Genomic DNA, 21,162 nt, shown 5'->3' on the forward strand with positions numbered 1-21,162 from the left:
CCCGGGCCACGTGGATTGAACGGTGAGCGACTATAGAACCCAAAGGCCTAATTATACTTGGATTGGATGGACTTTAATAGACAAAGAGGATATAGTCGCTACGGGTGCTGGATATATGCATATATAATTTGTGTGCTATGAACAACAGCAGCAGCACTGATTGGAACCCTGGCTGATGAATGAATGGATCCAACAGACTCAATAGGCCACACATAAAAAGCAATACTCAGTGTACTTAATAGGCTGTGTATGTACTGCACATCTAATTTCTGAAGTATCAATGTCCTGTAGTCTACTGACTTACCCATATGGCTCTGTACTGGCTCACTAATAGCTTATGTTTGCTGCTTCAGCATTCCTCTCTGTTACGTGGGTTGCCATTGGCATTGGACTCAGTGCGCTGACTCAATAGGTCACACATACAAAGCAATGCTCAGTGTACTTAATAGGCTGTGTATGTACTGCACATCTAATTAGAAATAAATGCCATATAAACCTCACTCATCAAATGGGGACACTTCCCCTTTAAGAGCAGGAAACAGAGGTGACTTCACCCTGGAGATGTGACAGTTGGTTCAGTCCGTTGGTTGGCCCTGTGGTGAGAGGTAAGTGGACTTTCCCTCTGGGAGACTTCTTGTCAAAAAACTTTATTTTAGTGCAAAAAGAGGCAGGAATTTGGGCAATGTTTTCCCCCCAGACTAGTGGGTGTTGCGCCTCCCACTGATTTTAGTGAATTTGGAGAATTTCCCCCTAAAATGTGCTTGGGAGGAGCCTTTAATCTTAGTGCTGGTTGGGAGACACAGACCAGGATTTGGCAGTTATACAGGACTGTCAGCAAATATTCACATTTATTAATGAAGGGAACATTTGGGGACCCCTGTACCTCACCATCAGCTGCTTAATTTGTGTTCCCAGTACTGACAGGCTCCTTAGAGATTTGCCCCTCTGCCCCCTGGTATCTGCCCCCAGCCCTGCTCTTATGTACCAACATTGTAGCTAAATACATGTTCCCTTTATCCAAGTCTGGAACTAGGGGTGGGAAGCTGAGGCACGTGCCATGGGGAGAGTAGGGAGTGATAGTAAATGAGTGGGAGAGACATACAGCAGGTCCCATAGAAGAGAGATAACTTTACCCATAGGGATTTGACAGTTGGTCTAGTCCGTTGGTTGGCTCTGGGTTAAGTGTATTTTCTCTCCAAGACATTTTTTTGCCAAATATCCCTTATATTAGTGAAAAAAGGGATAGTTAGTGCCCCCCAGTCTGTAACTAGGGGTGGGAAGCAGAGGCACATACCATAGGGACAATAGGTAAATAAGTGGGGGGCACAGCAGGTCCCATAGAAGAGAGATAATTTCTCCCTAGGGATTTGACAGTTGGTTTAGTCCGTTGGTTGGCTCTGCGTTAAGTGTATATTCCCTCTGAGCCTATTTTTGCCAAATTTCCCTTATATTTATGAAAAAAGGGATAGTTGGTGCCCCCCCAGTCTGTAACTAGGGGTGGGAAGCAGAGGCACGTGCCATGGGGACAGTAGGGGGTGATAGTAAATGAGTGGGAGGGACATACAGCAGGTCCCATAGAAGAGAGGTGACTTTACCCATAGGGATTTGACAGTTGGTTTAGTCCGTTGGTTGGCTCTGGGTTAAGTGTATATTCCCTCTGGGGTTATTTGACAAATAACTTTTACTGCAAAAAAAAAAGGGACCAGGACCTGACAAAGCTCAAGTTTAGGGGACAATAGATCTCTGCCTTCCTCTGTATTATATAGGAAATATTACGCGCTAAATTCATTAACTTGCCTTTTTATTCTCTTTTCTATACAGATTGCTACAGAGCTTTTCCTGCTTTTTTGGACTGTGATTTTGCTGCTACACCTGCCTGATAACACCTGGGTTTATTTTTGGCTTCTCCATTGTTCAGTCACATCCATCTTCATCTGAACAGTGTAAGAGAGAGCCAGGGGTTCCTTAGGGAGACCCCCTTGGGGTGCCCCGGCCTTGTGCCGCCCCCTATTTTTTTATAACATCGGAGAATCTTCTTGAAGAGGTAAATCTTGCAAATTCAACTGATTCAGCACATGATTTCTTCTTCAGCAAATCTGCCCAAAATTCACTTGAGGGGGGTCCCACGTGGCTTTGTGCATATGAGCCCATACGGTTACTGTATATGGGATTTATAAGAAGCCAATCAATGGCTATCAGCAGCATTAATAATACAAATAGGGGAATATACAGAAGGAAATAACTTTACTTTTAGTATGTTATAGGATGGCTAACTCTTAGCAACTTTTCAATTGGTCTTCATTAAAGTTTTTTTTATAGCTGCTGAATAAAAAGCTAAATAACTCAGAAATAACACAAATTATAAAAAATGAAACCCAAGTGCAAATTGTCTCAGAATATCACTCTCTATCATACCAAACGTTTATTTAAAGGTGAACAAACCCTGTAACCGTGACTTCATTTTGCCTGATTGTGTCCATTTGTCCCTTTAGGTGTCGACGATGGAGGAGATAACGATCAAGACATCTCTCCTGGTAATGCCTCAGTGTAAAATAAATCCTCTCTCATCTGAACTGCTGTTTCCCTTTCACTCTTCTATATAAGCTCTCCTTAAGCAGCTGTCTGTCTGTCTGTCTGCACTGCTTCCTTTTATACATACAGGTGGGAGCTGCCATACCATTTGCCTCTGTGCGGGTAGAACCGACATCCAGGAAAAACAACCACTACGTTTATTTCCTTTTTTCACAATAAAATCTCCTTATTCCTGGAATGTTTGCCCCATAGAAACCCCAAACCCTTTTCTGTCTCTATTCTCCTCAGATCCAGACTGACTGTGAGCAGCATTTAGAGCCATTTAGTATTCTGTCCCTAATGCTCTTTCCTTTCACTTACAGACGCTGTACGTCGTCCTGGAGGACTTCAGGGAGGAAGACACCGACTTTAAGGCCCTTGCCTCCTATTACGGTAAAATCCTATTTTATTTATCAGTTCCTACGTTTTATTACATGTGAATTCCTTTCCCCCTTTAGCTCAGTATTTAACATAAATGTGTTTTTCCCACAGAACATCACTACCGGGTCCACTTCGGCAAGAACGTCGTCCTGTAAGTAAAACATAAATGCTCTTATTACATGTTGGGAATCATTTGCTATTGCCCCAGGGGTAAGTGCAAGGGCAATAAGGCTGGAAAATGTTTTTATTAACGCTCAGTGATATTTTTCTTTTTCAGAGAGGACTTTATTCTTCGCTATTACTTCGACCCCAGGACGACGCACAGAGACAACATTTACGAGTACTGGGTGTTGATCGATTATCTGGTATGTAATGCAGAACAGATGTCTAGATAAATAGAGAAGAAATGATATTAGATTGCCAGCTCTTGTGTAACACTGCTACTTTCTTTATGTTACAGGAAGTACTCGAGAGGGAGTGTATCGCCCTCTACAGTGAGGAGTTGCTGCCTCCTGTAAGTGTCACTATTATTATTATTATAGGAGAGGTTATTATTCACTGTGTGTCTCTATAATAATTCTATTATTAACATTGACTCTCTCCTTCCACAGGAAGCATCATCGGAACACTGGAGATGGGGGCAGCATGTCGAGTATCTGCGGCTGCAGAATGTAAGTTCCCCCATCACATGGGAATCCCACACCCTCACTGCCCTCAGCATATAAAGGTACTATTAGCAGCACATATACAGACATAATCATAACTGTCTCCTTTCTTTCCCCTTTGCTCCTATCCTTGTGCCTCCCCTGCACCCGCAGACTATCCAATGGCACCTTCACCAGCTTGCCATGACGCTCTGGGAGAGGGAGCAGAAGCTGCAGGAGGCTGCTGGGTATGTATTTTGCACTAAATACTTTCAATTACACTTACTGTCACTTAAGAATAATGACAATAACGATATTTCTTTCCCTTCAAACCTAGTGAGGAACAACAGGCAAGTCCTGCAGCTGAGGGAGAAGAGGAAGGAGCTCCTGCGGTGGAGGAGGAGAAGGAAGAGGGAGCTCCTGGAGAACAACAAGCTCCTGCAGCAGAGAAGGTGGAGGGAGAACAGGGAGCCCCTGGGGACGTACCACATCCTACACAGGAGGAGGAGAAAGACGAGGGAGCTCTTGAAGAACAACAAGCTCCTGCAGCAGAGGAGGAGAATGAAGACGGAGCTCCAGAAGAACAGCAAGCTCCTGCAGCGGAGCAGGAGATAGAAGAGGGAGCCCCTGGGGAACAGCAAGCTCCAGCTGCTGAGGAGAAGAAAGAGGGAGCTGATGGATCACAGCAAGCTCCTGCAGCACAAGAGGAGAAGGAAGAGGGAGCTCCAGGAGAACAGCAAGCTCCTGCAGCGGAGGAGGAGAAGGAAGAAAAGGGAGCTAATGAAGAACAGCAAGCTCCTGCAGTGAAGGAGGAAAGAGAAGAGGGAGCTGAAGGAGAACAGCAAGCTCCTGCTGCTGAGGAGGAGGAGAAAGCCCGTGGGGAACAACAAGCTCCTGCAGTGGAGGAGGAGAGAGAAGCTCCTGCTGCAGAGGATGATGAGAGAGAAGAGGGAGCCCCTGGACAAGAGCAAGCTCTTGCTTCTGCTGAGGAGGAGAGAGAAGAGGGAGCCCCTGAGGAACAACAGGCTCCTGCACCGGAGGAGGAGAAAGAAGAGGAAGTAGCTAAAGAACAAGCTCCTGAGATGGAAGAAACCATCGAAGATCCTCCGGTGGTAGAAAGGCCGACCCTCCGAAAACGGGTCAAGAAGGCCATAATGAAGAGGCTTCGCAGGGTTTGGGTAATGTATCAATTTACTGACAATTACCCTTCTTCTAGAGATACCTCATGTTGTCCAATGCAGCTCCACTTTACTTCCTGCTCTTCTGAGCATTTTCAATCAGAACAATAGAAAGGAAGTCATACACCCTGTCTGTTGAGCCCGCAGGCTGATCACTTTGAGGGCGCACCCCATAGACCAATGTTTGGCTGCCTTTAGGGTGTAAGAGGTTGCTGACAGGGATCTAAGTCTGCAGATAAAGTGTTGATTGTATAGTAGGCCAATAACAGGAGAGGCAGGTAACTCTTACAGGGCTGCTGGACATCTGGCTTAGATATCCACCTTTGGAAATGGGTTGCCACTAGGTAATGGACTGGCACCAGCTGATCAAAGAGTATAAAAGAATAAAAGTGGATCACCGTACCAGAGGCCACCCCTAGAAAAGACTAGAAAAAAAGAACTTTCATTTGAAGCAACGTAGGGGGTTCTTCACAGTCAGGACAGTGAGGTTGTGGAATGCACTGCCGGGTGATGTTGTGATGCTGATTCAGTTAATGCCTTTAAGAATGGCTTGGATGATTTTTTGGACAGACATAATATTAAAGGCTATTGTGATACTAAACTCTATAGTTAGTATAGGTATGGGTATATAGAATTTTAATTAAAAGTAGGGAGGGGTGTGTGTATGGATGCTGGGTTTTCATTTGGAGGGGTTGAACTTGATGGACTTTGACTTTTTTCAACCCAATTTAACTATGTAACTATGTAACTATGTAAATGGCACAGGCTCAGACTGAGATTCATAAGAGGCCCTGGCATTCCATGTGTAGAGAGACCCAAACAGTCCCCAAAGGCCCAACAAATAGTGCGCTCTTAAAGCAACACTGAGCCTTCAATATCCTAAAGGAACAAGTGTTTGTTTTTATTCTTATCTTAACATTTTCTAAATCTTTTCTTTTCAGCATTCCACCCAAAGACTCACCTGCTGCCGCCGACCCACCACCACGGCCTAAATCCTTTCCTTCCAACCTAGCTATCCCGAGAGCGTATGTCTGTGTGTGTCTGTCTGTTATGTACAGGGGGGAGAGTAGGGGTTGTGTACAGGAGGGCGAGTAGGGTGTTGTGTACAGGAGGGAGAGTGGGGGTTGTGTACAGGAGGGAGAGTGGGGTTGTGTACAGGAGGGAGAGTAGGGGGTTGTGTGTAGTAGGAAGAGTGGGGGTTATGTACAGGAGGGAGAGTGGGGTTGTCTATAGGAGGGAGAGCAGGGGATTATGTACAGGAGGGAGAGTGGGGGTTGTGTACAGGAGGGAGAGTGGGGATTGAATAGGAGGGAGAGTAGGGGGTTGTGTATAGTAGGGAGAGTGGGGGGTTGTGTACAGGAGGGAGAGTAGGGGGTTGTGTACAGGAGGGAGAGTGGGGGTTGTGTACAGGAGGGAGAGTGGGGGGCTGTGTATAGGAGGGAGAGTAGGGGGTTATGCACAGGAGGGAGAGTAGGGGGTTATGCACAGGAGGGAGAGTAGGGGGTTATGTACAGGAGGGAGAGTAGGAGGTTATGTACAGGAGGGAGAGTAGGAGGTTGTGTACAGGAGGGAGAGTGGGGGTTATGTATAGGAGGGAGAGTAGGGGGTTATGTACAAGAGGGAAAGTAGGAGGTTGTGTATAGGAGGGAGAGAAGGAGGTTGTGTACAGGAGGGAGAGAAGGGGGTTGTGTACAGGAGGGAGAGGTTGGGGTTTATGTACAGGAGCGAGAGTAGGGATTTGTGTACAGGAAGGAGAGTGGGGGTTGTGTACAGGAGGGAGAGTAGGGGGTTGTGTATAGAAGGTTGAGGGGGGTTTATAGGTGAGGGGTGAATAGGAGGTGGGAGTGTATAGGTAATGGGTGAATAGGAGGTGGGGGTGTATAGGTAGGGGGCGGGGGGTCTAGCCATGATCCAGGGTGTAGAACCGACTGCCGTTTCTAGGAGTCAGGAAGGAATTTTTACCTTCAGTGCAGATTGGCCCCCATAGCACTCTAGGGTTTTTCTCCTTCCTCTGGATCATCCACTGTTAGGGAGGCCCAAATATAAATTGCCTATTAATTATAATAAATCCTGTGCTCACCGCCAGGTTTCTCCATAAATATGTCTCTGTGTTTTTCTTTAATCCCTATGGTGAATATTGAGGGAAGGGGCTCCTGTGCCTCGTTCTACTAAAGATGACTGAGCGGTTGTGTGAGGGTAAAACTGGGTGGTGGTGCTGATACAGGGGTTTAGTTGAAGAAGGGAATGGGTTAATATCTCTGCAGGGTTAATTGATTAATATGTACATGACGGGGCTGAAAGACATAGGGACACATACTGATCTCTAATGACTGGAGGGAACTAGAATATTGCTTTACTCCATAGGCCACAATGTAACAGCATTTCCATTCAAGTCCAAGGCCCCTTTCTTAACACTGGAATTCCATCCACTTCCCACCAGCCTATTGTCACTATACCAGACATTTAGTATATGAAGGAGCTTGATATTGGCCAATGACTAAACTGGATTTGTTTTTTGGGTACCACTTTCTAAAGGTTATGAGACGTCCTTTTGGGGTGGGGGGTTCCTGCTAAAGCGATTGAGTTAAAAACATTGGTGGCCTGGGGCCCTAAGAGTTAAAAACATTGGTGGCCTGGGGCCCTAAGAGTTAAAAACATTGGTGGCCTGGGGTAATAAGAGTTAAAAATATTGGTGGCTTGGGGCCCTAAGAGTTAAAAACATTGGTGGCCTGGGGCCTTAAGAGTTAAAAACATTGGTTGCCTGGGGCCCTAAGAATTTAAAACATTGGTGGCCTGAGGCCCTAAGAGTTAAAAACATTGGTGGCCTGGGGCCCTTAGAGTTAAAAACATTGGTGGCCTGGGGCCCTAAGAGTTAAAAACATTGGTGGCCTGGGGCCCTAAGAGTTAAAAACATTGGTGTCCTGGGGCCCTAAGAGTTAAAAACATTGGTGGCCTGGGGCCCTAAGAGTTGTAAGTGGAACTGAGATAACCCCTCGGAAGTTCATGCAAATCACCTGGTTATTCACTTGACCATTAAAGGGGTTGTTCAGCTTTCAGTTAATGTTTAGTAGGTTATAGAATGGCGAATTCTATGCAACTTTTCAATTGGTCTTCATTATTTACTTTTTATTGTTTTTCATTTACCTTTTTTTCTGATTCTTTCCAGTTTTCAAATGGGGGTCACTGACCCCATCTAAAAACAAGTGCTCCGTAAAGCTACAAATGATCTATTATAATAACTCAAAAACCACAAATAAAAAATGAAAACCAATGGCAAATTGTCTCAGAATATCCCTCGCAACATCATACTAACAGTTAACTCAAAGGTGAACAACCCTCTTTAAGTTAACTTTAAGTATGATATATTGGTTTTCACTTTTTATTATTTGTGGTTTTAGAGTCGTTTAGCTTTTTATTCAGCAGCTCTCCATTTTGCAGTTTCCAATATCGGGTTGCTAGGGTCCAAATTCCCCTAGCAACCACGCATTGATTTGATTAAGAGACCAGAATATGAATAGGAGAGGCCTGGATAGAAAGATGAGTAATAAAAAGTAGCAATAACAATACATTTGTAGCCTTACTGAGAATTTTTTTTTACATGGGGTCAGTGACCCCCCATTTGATATCTGGAAAGCATCAGAAGAAGAAATAATGAAGACCAATTGAAAAGTTGCTTAGAGTTGTTCGTTCTATAACATACTAAACGTTAACTTGAAGGTGAACCACCACTTTAATATGAAGGCCCCACCTTACGGTAGAGTACCCGCACCCACACCCACATTTTTACCTACCTGACCCGCAACTGCCTGATCTGCAAACTGATCCGCCACACGCTGACCACAATAAAGCAGGAAGTGCCGTTGCTGGAAACGGGAAGTGACGTCATCAGAAGTGGGCTAGGCAGAAAAAAAAAACATTTTTAAAGGAATAAAACTTTTCAAGATCCACAACTTGACCTGCAAACCCTCAGACCCCCAACCTGCATCTGAAAGTCCTTCCTACAACCTACAGGTTCGCTGCTTTTTTGGGGGGTTCCCAACACCCTGCAGGGCCTCCACCCTGGGGTACTCAGACTCTTAGGACTGCCCTGCCTGGGAGCACAGGGAAAATGGCACCAATCAGCTCTCCATTGGGGTAACAGATTAGGAGACGTATATTTTGTTTAACCAATTTGAATATTCTGTCCTTTAAAAAAGATCAGGGCAGATAGACTAATCTTTTAAAAAGTTCCCTCGCCCTCCTGTTATCCCAACAAAGGAGCCTCGTAAGCCCTAATGGAGGAGCGGCTGTGATTGAGTGGCATTGCACCCCTGGCCAGGGTCGGACTGGGGGGCCCGGGGCTGCTGTCTGAGGGCCCCCCTCCGTCCTCCCTTTCTGAGCCGGCACACTGCGCTGTGGGCAATACAGGAAGAAGGTCTGCGCTGAACAAATAAGCGGATGTACAAATTGCTATAAGAAGAAAAGGCTGATAGTGTATTACACCTTTATACAGCGCATCAGATCTACTCACACTTAGATGCCCATGTGTTTGCCTTTTATATGGGAGCAGGGCTCGTCTTCCGTCTGTCCCCAGCGCTCACTGTACCTGTTGCTTTAAACTGAGGAGAGTGAAGTACCATCAGGAATTGAAGAATCGTCTGCGGGTAATTGCACTTAGCGACTCTCACATGCAGTCGGCCCTTAATGAATTATACGCGCAGTCCTGATTGGTAGTAGCGATCGTCTCTTGTTGCCGGTTGTACATGTCGCTGCCTGTTGCCAAGGGGAATCCATTGCTGTAATGCCGGTTTGCGGGAGACAATCTTTTATTTTTAGCACACGGGAGTTGCGCTGATAGATGTCGGGTTTTCTTTGGATCCTTCTCCGGAGCCTCTCGGTACTTCCAGTTGTCTGCGTTTTTTCCTTGTGGTGTTTGGCCAATTGGTCTTCATTATTTACTTTTTATGTTTTTTTTTTTTTATTATTATTTACCTTTTTTCTGATTCTTTGCAGTTTTCAAATGGGCCTATACTTCTGGAAGACGGCACCCTGGGTTCTATTTTCCAAGATAATGTGGCCATAAGCTACAGAAGAAGCCCGAATCTAAAAGACATGCTCACAAAAAGCCACTGTCAAAGGTCCCAACATAAGAAGGTGGCAAATTGGGGGAGTGTTACCCCTGTGGCAACTGTAACATGTGTGAGAAAGTCTTGAAGATCTCCTCTTTTGAGGATAGATTTGGTAAACACAGCACTTTAAGAGATTCCATAATATGGATCCAAGGAAATTAAAATTCTGGGCTTTGGAGGAAGTAAATTTGGGGATACGCAAAGGTAATCTGGAACAAGCTCTCCTTAAACGGGGGAGCTACTGGATATTCCAATTGGACTCGGTTTCCCCAAAAGGAATAAATGAATATAACCTATTTACTGTGTTCATTTAGTTCATAAATATCTAAAAATTCTTTAAAAATACTTAATTCATGTCTCTACATCAGTTATCAGTACAGAACCATATGGTGATTTTCTAAGGATTATTTAAATAACGTTTAAAACCTTATAAAATTGATGAACAATTGATGTATGGTTGTCTGATACAATAAATAAATAAATATATGCAGATCTCATTGTGTATCTATATACAGAATTAATATGACGGCCTAGTGGAGGAGAAAGATAAATAGAATGAGCTAATTAGGACCACGGTAACCTAAGAGTTAACTTGGTGATGCCGAGAACAGGTTCTGTTGAGCCATTGGCTAGTGCCAAAGTTGCGGCTCTGTGACGTTTGCCTACGTAACCGGCGATCCAAGATCCGAAGGTAATACTGATGAACTCTCACGAGATCCTGTGAAAAACGTGGAACCCGGAAGTGTTTTAAATAGCGCATCTCCCGATGGGCCGCCATTCGCCTTGATAAAGCGAAACTAGCGAAATGTGTTGGCGAACAATTGTTTGATTTTATTTTTTAGCTTAAAAGCGGCTTTTTAAATATTTATTGGGGAATTTATTGGGGTGGCGTGCAATTTAAACCCATCCCTCACTTCAACTACTCTTTCTTTGTATCGCAATCCTGCACTGGAATTCTAAGGGGGCCGATGATTTGTGTGTTTTTGAGGCTTAGTTCAGCTCTTCAACAGCATAGGGCAAAGTTTAACAACCAAAGCCACAGTCCCAGTTTCTCGGTCTTCTTCAGCTTTGTGGTGTCCTAGGGATAGAAAACATCAGGCAGTAGTTTATGGGACATCTCCACCTTCTTGTTTTTCATTCTTCCTACTATTTTCATGAACTGAGTGGATTGGGAAATAATTTATCCGTTATTTAATCTTTTAAGGTTACTGATCAAGTCGTTCATCAATTGGGGATCTCGATTCTTTTTAAATCAATCACATGTACTAGCACTGCACTTTAATGATTGGCATTAACTTGTCGATGAATTAATTATCACTGGGCACTTAATTTTTAGTAATTCATTTTAATTAATTTAAGGTATAGAATTGATGCATATTTCGTATTTATTTAATGGCATGAAGCACTTTAACCAATCATTCAGGGGCAATCTATATTTCGATTGTCCATTCCTTTAAGGTTGGTAGGGTAGTGTTGCACAACTACAAGTCTACGATTCCCTTATTTTGTTTGGTCTTGGAAGTGACAATGCAGTAACCTTAGGTTCATCTCTGTGATAATAGCAGGTGCTTTTCTCTCTCTTTCAAATTAACATATATGATCATACTGATTTTTTATTCAGACCTCAGATATTATCTAAAGGGTAGATTATAAGTAAACATTCAAGGGTATCCTCCTGTTGTTATTTGAATAGTTTTCAAATGGGGGTCACGGACCCCATCTAAAAACAAATTTTTATTATTGCTCTTTTCTTATTACTCCTCTTTCTATTCAGCCCCTCCCCTATTCATATGCCAGTCTCTTATTCAAATAAGTCAATGGTTGCTAGGGGAATTTGGACCCTAGCAACCAGATTTTGGAAACTGCAAACTGGAGAGCTGCTGAATAAAAAGCTGCTGAATAACTCAAAAACCACAAATAAAAAATTGAAAACCAATGGCAAATTGTCTCTTCATCATACTAACAGTTAACTGAAAGGTGAACAACCCCTTTAAGTTAACTTTTAGTATGATATATTGGTTTTCACTTTTTATTATTTGTGGTTTTTGAGTCATTTAGCTTTTTATTCAGCAGCTCTCCAGTTTGCAGTTTCCACAATCTGGTTGCTAGGGTCCAAATTACCCTAGCAACCACGCATTGATTTGATTAAGACACTGGAATATGAATAGGAGAGGCCTGGATAGAAAGAGGAGTACGGTAATAAAAAGTAGCAATAACAATAAATTTGTAAACTTACTGAGCATTTGTTTTTAGATGGGGTCAGTGACCCCCCATTTGATATCTGGAAAGCATTAGAAGAAGAAGACAAATACAAAAAACTTTAAAAAAGAAATAATGAAGACCAATTGAAAAGTTGCTTAGAATTGTTCGTTCTATAACATACTAAACGTTAACTTGAAGGTGAACCACCACTTTAATATGAAGGCCCCACCTTACGGTAGAGTACCCGCACCCACACCCACATTTTTACCTACCTGACCCGCAACTGCCTGATCTGCAAACTGATCCGCGACTCACTGACCACCATAAAGCAGGAAGTGCCGTTGCTGGAAACGGGAAGTGATGTCATCAGAAGTGGGCTAGGCAGGAAAAAAACATTTTTAAAAACTTTTAAAGGAATAAAACTGTTACTGTGTCTCACACCCACTTGTTGCCTTGAATTTATTGCAGAAAAACTCAAGACATCAAGAGTCTGATGAGTAAATAAAAGCCTAATAAATCATATCATGTCCCCCCGCTGTCAGCCGAGTCCATTTGTTGTTCTGTCGGGCTGTGAAATGTCTCCTTGTTTATCTGGAAATGTTCCAGCTCATCCCTTCATCAATCAATAGAATGTTCTGCATTGTCTCCTATAGAGGGGAGCGGGCTGAAGAGTCACCCACAGCTGCACCCTTTCTCCCACTCCCAATGACCCAGGAGGTTTGTGCTCCGTGTGTATCGGGGTCCCTACAAATATACTTATTGCTTGTGTGCCCTTTATTCTAACCCCATCCTCTTCTACAATCACTTTTCTCTATAGTGTCACGATACCAAAGGCCGTGGGTTTTGGCCCAAAAATAACGTGGGAGGGAGCTTTTCTGAGGTTCAGTGAAGGCTTAATAGCGGATGATTTCTTATATCGTAGATTCCTGTGGAAAACCATCATGAAGGCCAATTAGGGGAAAATTTGGGTTAAGTGTCCGTGGGCGTCAAGTTTTTAATGTGTTTTATTGTGATTCCTCTTTATGCTGCATTAGATTAAGGGCGTCAAGAGTGAAAATCACTTCTTTATTATTTGTCTGTCCTTTCTTTCTGCCTCTGCAAAATAATCCCCCTTTTCTTTCCTTCCGAGAGCTTAGACCTGGCATTTTCCGGATAATGGATCTTTCTGTAATTTGGATCTTCCTACCTTAAGTCTACTAGAAAATCATGTAAACATTAAATAAACCCAATAGGCTGGATTTGCTTCCAATAAGGGTTAATTATATCTTATTTGAGATCAAGTACAAGTTAATGCTTTATTTTTACTGAGAAAAAGGCAATTATTTTTAAAAATTTGAATTATTTGGATAAAATGGAGTCTATGGGAGACGGCCTTTCCGAAATTCTGAGCTTTCTGGATAATGAATCCTATACCGGTACCAACTCCATCCTGTATAAACCTCTTCCATACTTTATTTGCGCCAGTCCCTGCCCCTCTGAGCTTACAATCTATTTACCATACCGCAGAAAACCAAACAAACCAAGAAGTTGTTTCACCCAATGCAGGTAAATAATCTCATTATTAGGGTGGTCTCTGATGAAGGGGTCCGTCCCCAGAACATTGTATGATTACACAATAAGCACAGAGTAAGCTCTCCGTGTGGATTTGCTCTGAGTTGTACTTTGCTATTATTGGTGGAGGGGGAGCCAAGATCAGAGTGCTGAGAAATATTTGGAACAATATAAAAACACCCTACAGATAGTAGGACAAATAGTGGGTATGGGGTGCTGTAGAATAGAGCCTGACATGAATACAATGTTCCCTGTGTTTGGCAATACTGTACTCATGTGGGGCATGGCTTGGGCACAGAACGTTGGCATCACCCCAACCTTGAGATTTCCAAGTGGTTCAAGGTGCTGGGGAGCCCAGGTAGGGTGCTGTGTTCTGCACCATAAAGAGCAAAGAATGGCAAGTCTTTAGGGCCCCTGCACCCATGAGATTAGCAGATACACCCATGTGCCCCTCATGTGTTACCCACACAAACATTAGCCGGCGGACTCTGTTGGGCGATGCTCGTGGCGCAGGTAATGTACCTTGTAAAGTCATGTTGTTCCATAATGGATGTGAGTGGGATGGTAAATATTTAATGTCTCGTTATCTTGTTCATTTCCACAGGGGCTGAGTCAGGAGCTTGTACTTTGTCTGCCTGTGAATATACTGTATAAATATATAATATACAAAAGCCATGAATATCTTGTAAATTTTATCCTTATAAACAGTGAGTTCTGATGTCATTTCTGTCACATGACTCACTGAAACTTGGGTATTATAATAAATAAAGTACCCCCAGTTACAAAATATGAGGATATTAGAAGTTACCTCGGAGTTCCATGACCTGTATAAAAGCACTGTGCCTTCGGCCTCGTGTTTTTATATGGTCATGAAACTCCTCAGTAACTTATAATATCCTTATATTTCGGGAAATTATTATTATATATATATATATATATCCCATTAGATTGTGCCTTTAATGCACCTCCAGGTCCTGATGCTTCGTGCATTTATAGTTAACGATCCAGAATTATTGATCAGATGTTGTTTCCTATCTCACCCAGTTTTCATTGAACACAAATGGAGCCCAGGCTAAGTGCCCTGCAGTTTGTGGAATCAGCACCAGGGGGCACTGGTACGACCCACAGCATTTCATGATTAGAAAGCAGGAGAAATTAGACCATGCCCCCTAATTGCCCCCATCATGCCCACAAACTGACCCAAACCCAACCCACTTTCCAGTTTTCTCCACCCCTTTTGGGGCGTAAAATTCAGCACCACCCCATCAAAATCAGGAAAACTGGTAGTACTGTTAATACACAGTACTCTCCCCTCATCTGTACTCTCCCCTAGTACAGTACTCTCCCCTCATACAGTACTCTCCCCTCATACAGTACTCTCCCCTCATCTACTCTTCCCGCATCTGTACTCTTCGCTCTTACAGTACTCTCCCCTCATACAGTACTTTCCCTCATCTACTCTTCCCTCATTCAGTACTCTTTCCTCATACAGTACTCTCCCCTCATACAGTACCCTCGCTCATCTACTCTCCCCTCATTCAGTACTCTTTCCTCATACAGTACTCTCCCCTCGTACTGTACTCTGCCCTCGTACAGTACTCTCCCATAGCTACTCTCCCCTCATTCAGTACTCTTTCCTCATACAGTACTCTCCCCCTCATACAGTACTCTCCCCTCATACAGTACTCTTTCCTCATACAGTACTCTCCCCTCATACAGTACTCTCCCATAGCTACTCTCCCCTCATTCAGTACTCTCCCCCTCATACAGTACTCTCCCCTCATACAGTACTCTCCCCTCATACAGTACTCTTTCCTCATACAGTACTCTCCCCTCATCTGTATTCATCCATCATAAAATACTCTCCCCTCAAACCCATCCAGCATGATGGAGCTGTAATAGGGGAGCTCTGAACGTACGGGAGTAAAATAAGCAGCTCAGACTGGTAACAACAACAGCCAACAGCTTCATAACCAGAGGACACCGAGCGGACTATGGGAAAGCCACGAAAGAAAGCTTCCCCGGTAAAAATGACCACGTTTTATCCAAAAGCGAGCTCACTTCCAGGATCGCAAACTCCGTCACAAGATTGTGGCGACTCCATAAGCAGCAGCCCAACGCACAGAGTGCGCTATCCAATCAAGCGTCCAGTACAGGCGGACAACACAGCAGAATACTCACCGCTCACAGTTACATCGATGAAAGAGCTGTTGGCGACGTTGAAGACGGAGATACAGGGAGACTTCCGATCAGCCATCTCCTCACTGCGCACAGATATTAAACAGGTGGCTGTACGCACTGATCACCTAGAACACAAAAGGGCAGAAATAGTTACATCACATACTGAACTGATAGACACAAACTGCGCATTAGAAGAAGAGGCGCATCATTTAACTGCTAAAATGGCTGATTTAGAAGACCGGAACAGACACAATAACCTCAGGTTAAGGGGTATTCCGGAATTAATTCCCATACAGGAACTTAAATACATATGTTTGTACCATGATGGGAGAATGACTCCTGGACACGCCACAAGACCAGATACTGCCAGATAGAATCCACAGACTACCTCCAGCCAAGAATGCCCACCAGGGGCCCCAGGGACACCATTATGAGAGTCCATTACTATCACATTAAAGAAAAGCTACAGCAATGCTTCTGGAATAAAAAGACATTCCAGATAAATACAACCACCTGCAAAGCTTTGCAGACTTGTCAAGCTACAACTGTACTGAGAAACAACAGCATATCATACCGATGGCTATACCCAGTGAAGCTGTGGGATAACAAAGACGATAACCCAGTAATAATGAATACACCATAACATGCAGAACAAGTTCTGAAACAGTGGGGTCTCACACCTGAAGCACCAAGCCATACAGGAGACAAACACCAAAACGGCCACGCATTTAGCCGGAATGGGCAACCCAAACAAGACGGAGCAGAAAGAGCCACAAAGCTCGGATAGATGCAGAAGAAGCAGACTCAGACACTTAGAAAGTTGCAAGACACATCAGACAAAGAAAGAAGGACCAGTTTTTTGCACCAACTAAAGAAAAATTTGACTTGATCATTTTTTTTGCTCGCCAAAATCTAGGAGCCCCCTTTGGAGTGGAAGCCAATCCACAACTCCCCCCCCCAGAACTCTAAGCCCAACCTTTGTTGACTGCCCATTTGATCTTTACGGCCTCATTCCCCTTCCAAGGGTATTTTGGGCAATCCCCCTCCCCAGCCAATACCATTGCAGTATTGCTGTAAATAAGTTGTAAGCATAATGTTGATGTTTAACATATATGTTTTATCTATTTCTCTAGTTCTTCTTTCCACTCCATCTCCTCTCTCCTAACAACCAGGAACAAACAGACTGAGACCTGCCTCCCACCACTTGATGGACACAGAGGAAAGCAACCTCCGGACATTATCAAGACGCCAGGAGACACATCTATAGTCTCGGCACCTTGAACCTGAGTAAGTCAATTCCAATCTATAAGCACACTAACATACCAACATGGAGATCAAAATAATATCACAACAACATAAACGGGTTAAATAGCCCTGCAGAAAGAACAAAATGGGCAAAAAAAAAACAAAACGTAGACATACTTCGTTTACATGAGACACACTTAATCAACCAAAAACCAACAAAGCTCAACTCCAACCATTTCCCCACACAGCTGTGATGCCTCAAATACAGACAAAAAAATGGAAGTAGCAATCTGGTATAAACAAGAAACTTCCACACCAACTACTTGTCTCAACTGATGGATCCCCAAGGTTAGATATCTTAATCATTACCATCAAAATACAAGAACAAAACTAACTATTCGGCAAACGTATATAGCCCAAACAAACGCCAGGCCAAATTCTATAATGTTACTCAAGAAAAAAGATAAGGAGCAGAATGGGCTTCTCATTCATGGACGAGACTTCAATATCCCTGCAATACGAAATTACACAGGGGTCAAGAAATACACTGTCCCGAGAAAATTACCACCAAGCCAAGCCTTTAAAAACAACGCAAAGAGCGCTCAACTCGATGTCTGGAGATCACACACACCACAGAAGTATTTTTTCACACATGCTCGCCTCCAAATATTTTCAAATAGACTATTTCTTGGTTGACAAACCTTATTACAAGTCGTTACTAAATTTGGGATAGGGACCAACACCTGGCCAGACCACTCCCCTATAGACATTATTATTGACAACAATCAGAATCTAAGACCGCAACCACAATGGCGCCTCAATGAATCCCTATTACAAAAAAAGCAGCAGTGCAGGGGAACAAATTACTAGAAGTGAATGAGGAGTTGTTGATGCTTTTCTGTGACCGGTGTGGGATCAATACTAGTCAGTTTTATTTGCTGCCCTCGTGCAATTACTCCCGCACGTATAACACCCATGAACTGAACTTAACCCAAGTGCAACTCACAACTAATAAGATGCAGAAAATAAAGCTACAAAACTCTGATCTTATAATTCCCTGCCCACAGCCCATTCCTCCATTCAATTCAAATATTCTACTCTCTTGCCCACGCACACCCCAACTACTATCCATTTCAACTTTAATAAGAAGAGGTTCGGAGTCCTATGCGCGCAATGGACGTGAGTAACACACACCGCAGGACCTCCGTCATTATCCCGACCAAGCGATAACGGTCCCATCTAAACGCACGTTTATACATAGCAACCAGATAACAGCTGTGGTTTAGTGTATCACATGAGCACATATCGATGAAAAAACAAAGCGAAAAGCTTCGTCGGCACGATACTGTCTCGCAACTTACAGAAAACACCAGCTACACGCAGCCTGCCACAAATGCGGAAGACTCGAATCTAATATTACACCTGACCTTCCTGGCTCCTATCTCACCTAGTCACACAGAGAAGACCCACTGGATAACTCCTCATCCTATCCACACTACGCAAGATCAATATCATTAACCCTGAGGGTACTTGCTACAGTTCCATAACACCAAATCCAAATAGCGCTTAAAATCCTATACGTCTCGAGGGTGACCAGCCTGGGACTAAACGGATCAATTGGAGATAAACATAAAGATAGTCTATCAAAAGCACACCAGCTAGGAGAGAAAGATCACCTCTTTACCGATCTCAACTGACCTCTAAAAATCACCAGAATCAAAAGAAATCTGGAAAACAATCAGAAACCCAAAAACCTAAGGCTAGAGCCCAGAAGCAGAAGCCTACCAAAATCTTAAACTCATATCTGTGCACCTTATTCCAGGCCGACTGAAATCCTGTGGTTCTCCAAATATACCAGAGGTCGCTGTAGATCCATAACATTCACTATTTAGTGCTGGTGAATGCTGTTTGCCGTCTGGAGCTGAAAATGCCAGGCCTATTTGAATCTCAGTCCAACCTGCCTTATCTCAGTCATTAACCCCAAGGAACTCCCCCTAGAACGCGGAGTCTGCATAAGCACACACACTAGATCCAGGCGGACAAGTCTCTTACACCACTCAGATATTTTATTATTCTGCACCCCTTTTTTAAAGCAAAGAAAGCATAATAGATAAACGCATGAAATGACACCCACATGTAGCACCGAAAGCATCGAATCAGAATCTTTAGTACCTCTTCTCCCTATAACGCTGGCTAAACGTCAGAGCTACAACAGCAACGCCCAACAGACCTCAGAAGAGAAAGGGCTATTATACGCTCGGCTTTCCATTTTAGCTTACGTGTCTCAAAGACAACCCCAATTTCATACCTACAGGATCCGGCCTCAAAACTTTCATTTCCTTGAAACGCTGGCATCAGATCATCCACAATCATCACCAACCCAGACAACATGACGAACGGGAGAAACTTTCAGCCCATACAGTAAAATAGTTAAAGCCTACACAGAAGCCCTGAATTGATTCTTTTACCCTGAGACACACTGCAGTTTAATAAATGACTGAAGAGAGAGAGCAACGGTATCGATCCGGAAAGCACCTGTGAGTAACCCTTTACTAACTCGTAGCTCATTAGCCGTACGTACATAAGTCGGGATAAGCCACCCTGAAAGCCGAGTACCTAATTTACCTAAGCAAAACTAGTGATAATAATTATCTGATCTCGTGTATAAGCCAGGCGGCGATATGAAAATCAATCTTACCTCCAAACCCACTGAATATAACACATGAAGTAGATCCGCTCCACAGCTTTAAAAAAAAAAATTGTAAGCCACATCCAGTCACAGTAAAATAACTTATAACTCAACCAGTGCAGAGAGATCGAAAAGATTTACAGACAACTAATACCGAGCTCCTTCGCTGGCCCAACACTTGAGTACACAGGAAATGCTTTACAGTCCGCTAGCAAAGCTTTATAATCTTCCCGCTTATTTTTGTCACAAACACTAGAAAATAGGCCTCGATGGGGAAGGGTCCCAAACATTCCATCCCAACTATTTACTATATAATAACAAGCCCCCTGCTTAGCAGCTTCGTGCTGCCATGTCTGGCTTCTCCTTAGGAGAACAGATAATCCAATAAATACAGCAATACAGTCTAGCAGTGCGCCGTCTCGACAATTAAACACAACACTTTTATACAAAAAGGCCCTGTCCCCTCACAGCCTTCCCGATATTGTTACCTGAAATATCAATGATATGTTGAGATGATAATCAATAGACTCTCCAAATCTCAACACACCAGTGCATAAAGTAGGGTGTTATTGTCGTTCACAATACCGCTGATAACTCCTATATACGCCAATCCCCCCCCTTTCCCCCCCCCCAATCACCGATCCCTCACCTCCCTCCCCAACGCATCAGCGACTCTGTGAACTGACGTCACCGATCGCGCCCGAGCAGCATCCACGAGAGCTCCGGGCGCGCTCCTTCCTGCCGATCGCGCCCAAATGCGCGCCCCCATGCCGCCACGTGATAGCCCGCCCGCCTCTACCCAAGCTGCGCAGGCCTCCATTAATGGTTTAAGGACGCCGGCAGGAAAGCCGCCCCGAGTCTCCTACCTGCTAATATCCCGGCACTCTGAACCCTATCTCCGTGACTAGTCCAGATTCACAGCATCCTGATCCGCCATAATGCTGTCGGTTCGAACCGACGACGGTACAGCCTCCGTGATGAGTACATGCGTAATTAATACGGACTATCGGCCCAGTATAGTACTCGCCAGACGCAGCGGACAGCGTGATTCGGCCTTTGACGCGAGACCTTTAGCATATGTACCCATTCCATCATATCTCTAGTCGTATAAGCCACTCGATGATCAGTTTATTCATGCATCTATTCTCGGATGCTGAAAAACTCGCTTATACCTGCGATATATACGAACATACACTCCATGAGACCTGGACTTCCCTCATGAACAGCCAAAGGTCTTGGTCTTGGGGTGGCGTCTGCTCCTTAAAAAGTATTTAATATGACACAAAAATTCCACATTTTTGTTCTATCAAATTGCTACAGGTTGCTTTTACATTGTCTGTTACCTGTAATGGCATTCATTCTGATTACCGCACTCAGCGATTCGTCTACACTACATGTCTGATCACTGTGTA

The 21,162-nt window shown here is 43.8% G+C and overlaps 4 protein-coding genes and 1 long non-coding RNA gene across 7 annotated transcripts in view; 4 read left to right on the forward strand and 1 right to left on the reverse strand.

Moving 5' to 3' along the window:
- LOC108705732 (cilia- and flagella-associated protein 251-like) overlaps positions 1–5,863 on the forward strand; it is a 32,410-nt gene extending 26,547 nt beyond the window's left edge. Inside the window, exon 10 of the mRNA XM_041585317.1 lies at positions 5,716–5,863. Coding sequence (XP_041441251.1) covers positions 5,716–5,766 — 51 coding nt within the window. The 3' untranslated portion in view covers positions 5,767–5,863. The remainder of the gene's footprint in view (positions 1–5,715) is intronic.
- Positions 1–12,417, reverse strand: part of LOC121401032 — a 54,249-nt gene extending 41,832 nt beyond the window's left edge. The window contains exons 1-2 of the long non-coding RNA XR_005966053.1: positions 12,357–12,417; positions 9,285–10,960 (exon numbers count right to left, since the gene is read on the reverse strand). This is a non-coding gene — a long non-coding RNA (uncharacterized LOC121401032). The remainder of the gene's footprint in view (positions 1–9,284; positions 10,961–12,356) is intronic.
- Positions 1–21,162, forward strand: part of LOC121393056 — a 1,743,327-nt gene that overhangs the window by 633,225 nt on the left and 1,088,940 nt on the right. The gene's annotated exons all lie outside the window — the stretch shown is intronic.
- The window catches only part of LOC121400993, an 840,200-nt gene that overhangs the window by 446,509 nt on the left and 372,529 nt on the right, over positions 1–21,162 (forward strand). The gene's annotated exons all lie outside the window — the stretch shown is intronic.
- On the forward strand, positions 3,359–4,922 carry LOC121400975 (translation initiation factor IF-2-like). The gene is made up of 4 exons (XM_041585338.1): positions 3,359–3,466; positions 3,564–3,623; positions 3,771–3,844; positions 3,934–4,922. The coding sequence occupies exons 1-4, from the start codon at positions 3,359–3,361 to the stop codon at positions 4,883–4,885; spliced, it is 1,194 nt and encodes a 397-aa protein (XP_041441272.1). The 3' UTR covers positions 4,886–4,922.

The sequence above is a fragment of the Xenopus laevis genome, chromosome 3L (assembly GCF_017654675.1).
Source record: "Xenopus laevis strain J_2021 chromosome 3L, Xenopus_laevis_v10.1, whole genome shotgun sequence".
In the NCBI taxonomy this organism is placed as follows: Eukaryota; Metazoa; Chordata; class Amphibia; order Anura; family Pipidae; genus Xenopus; species Xenopus laevis.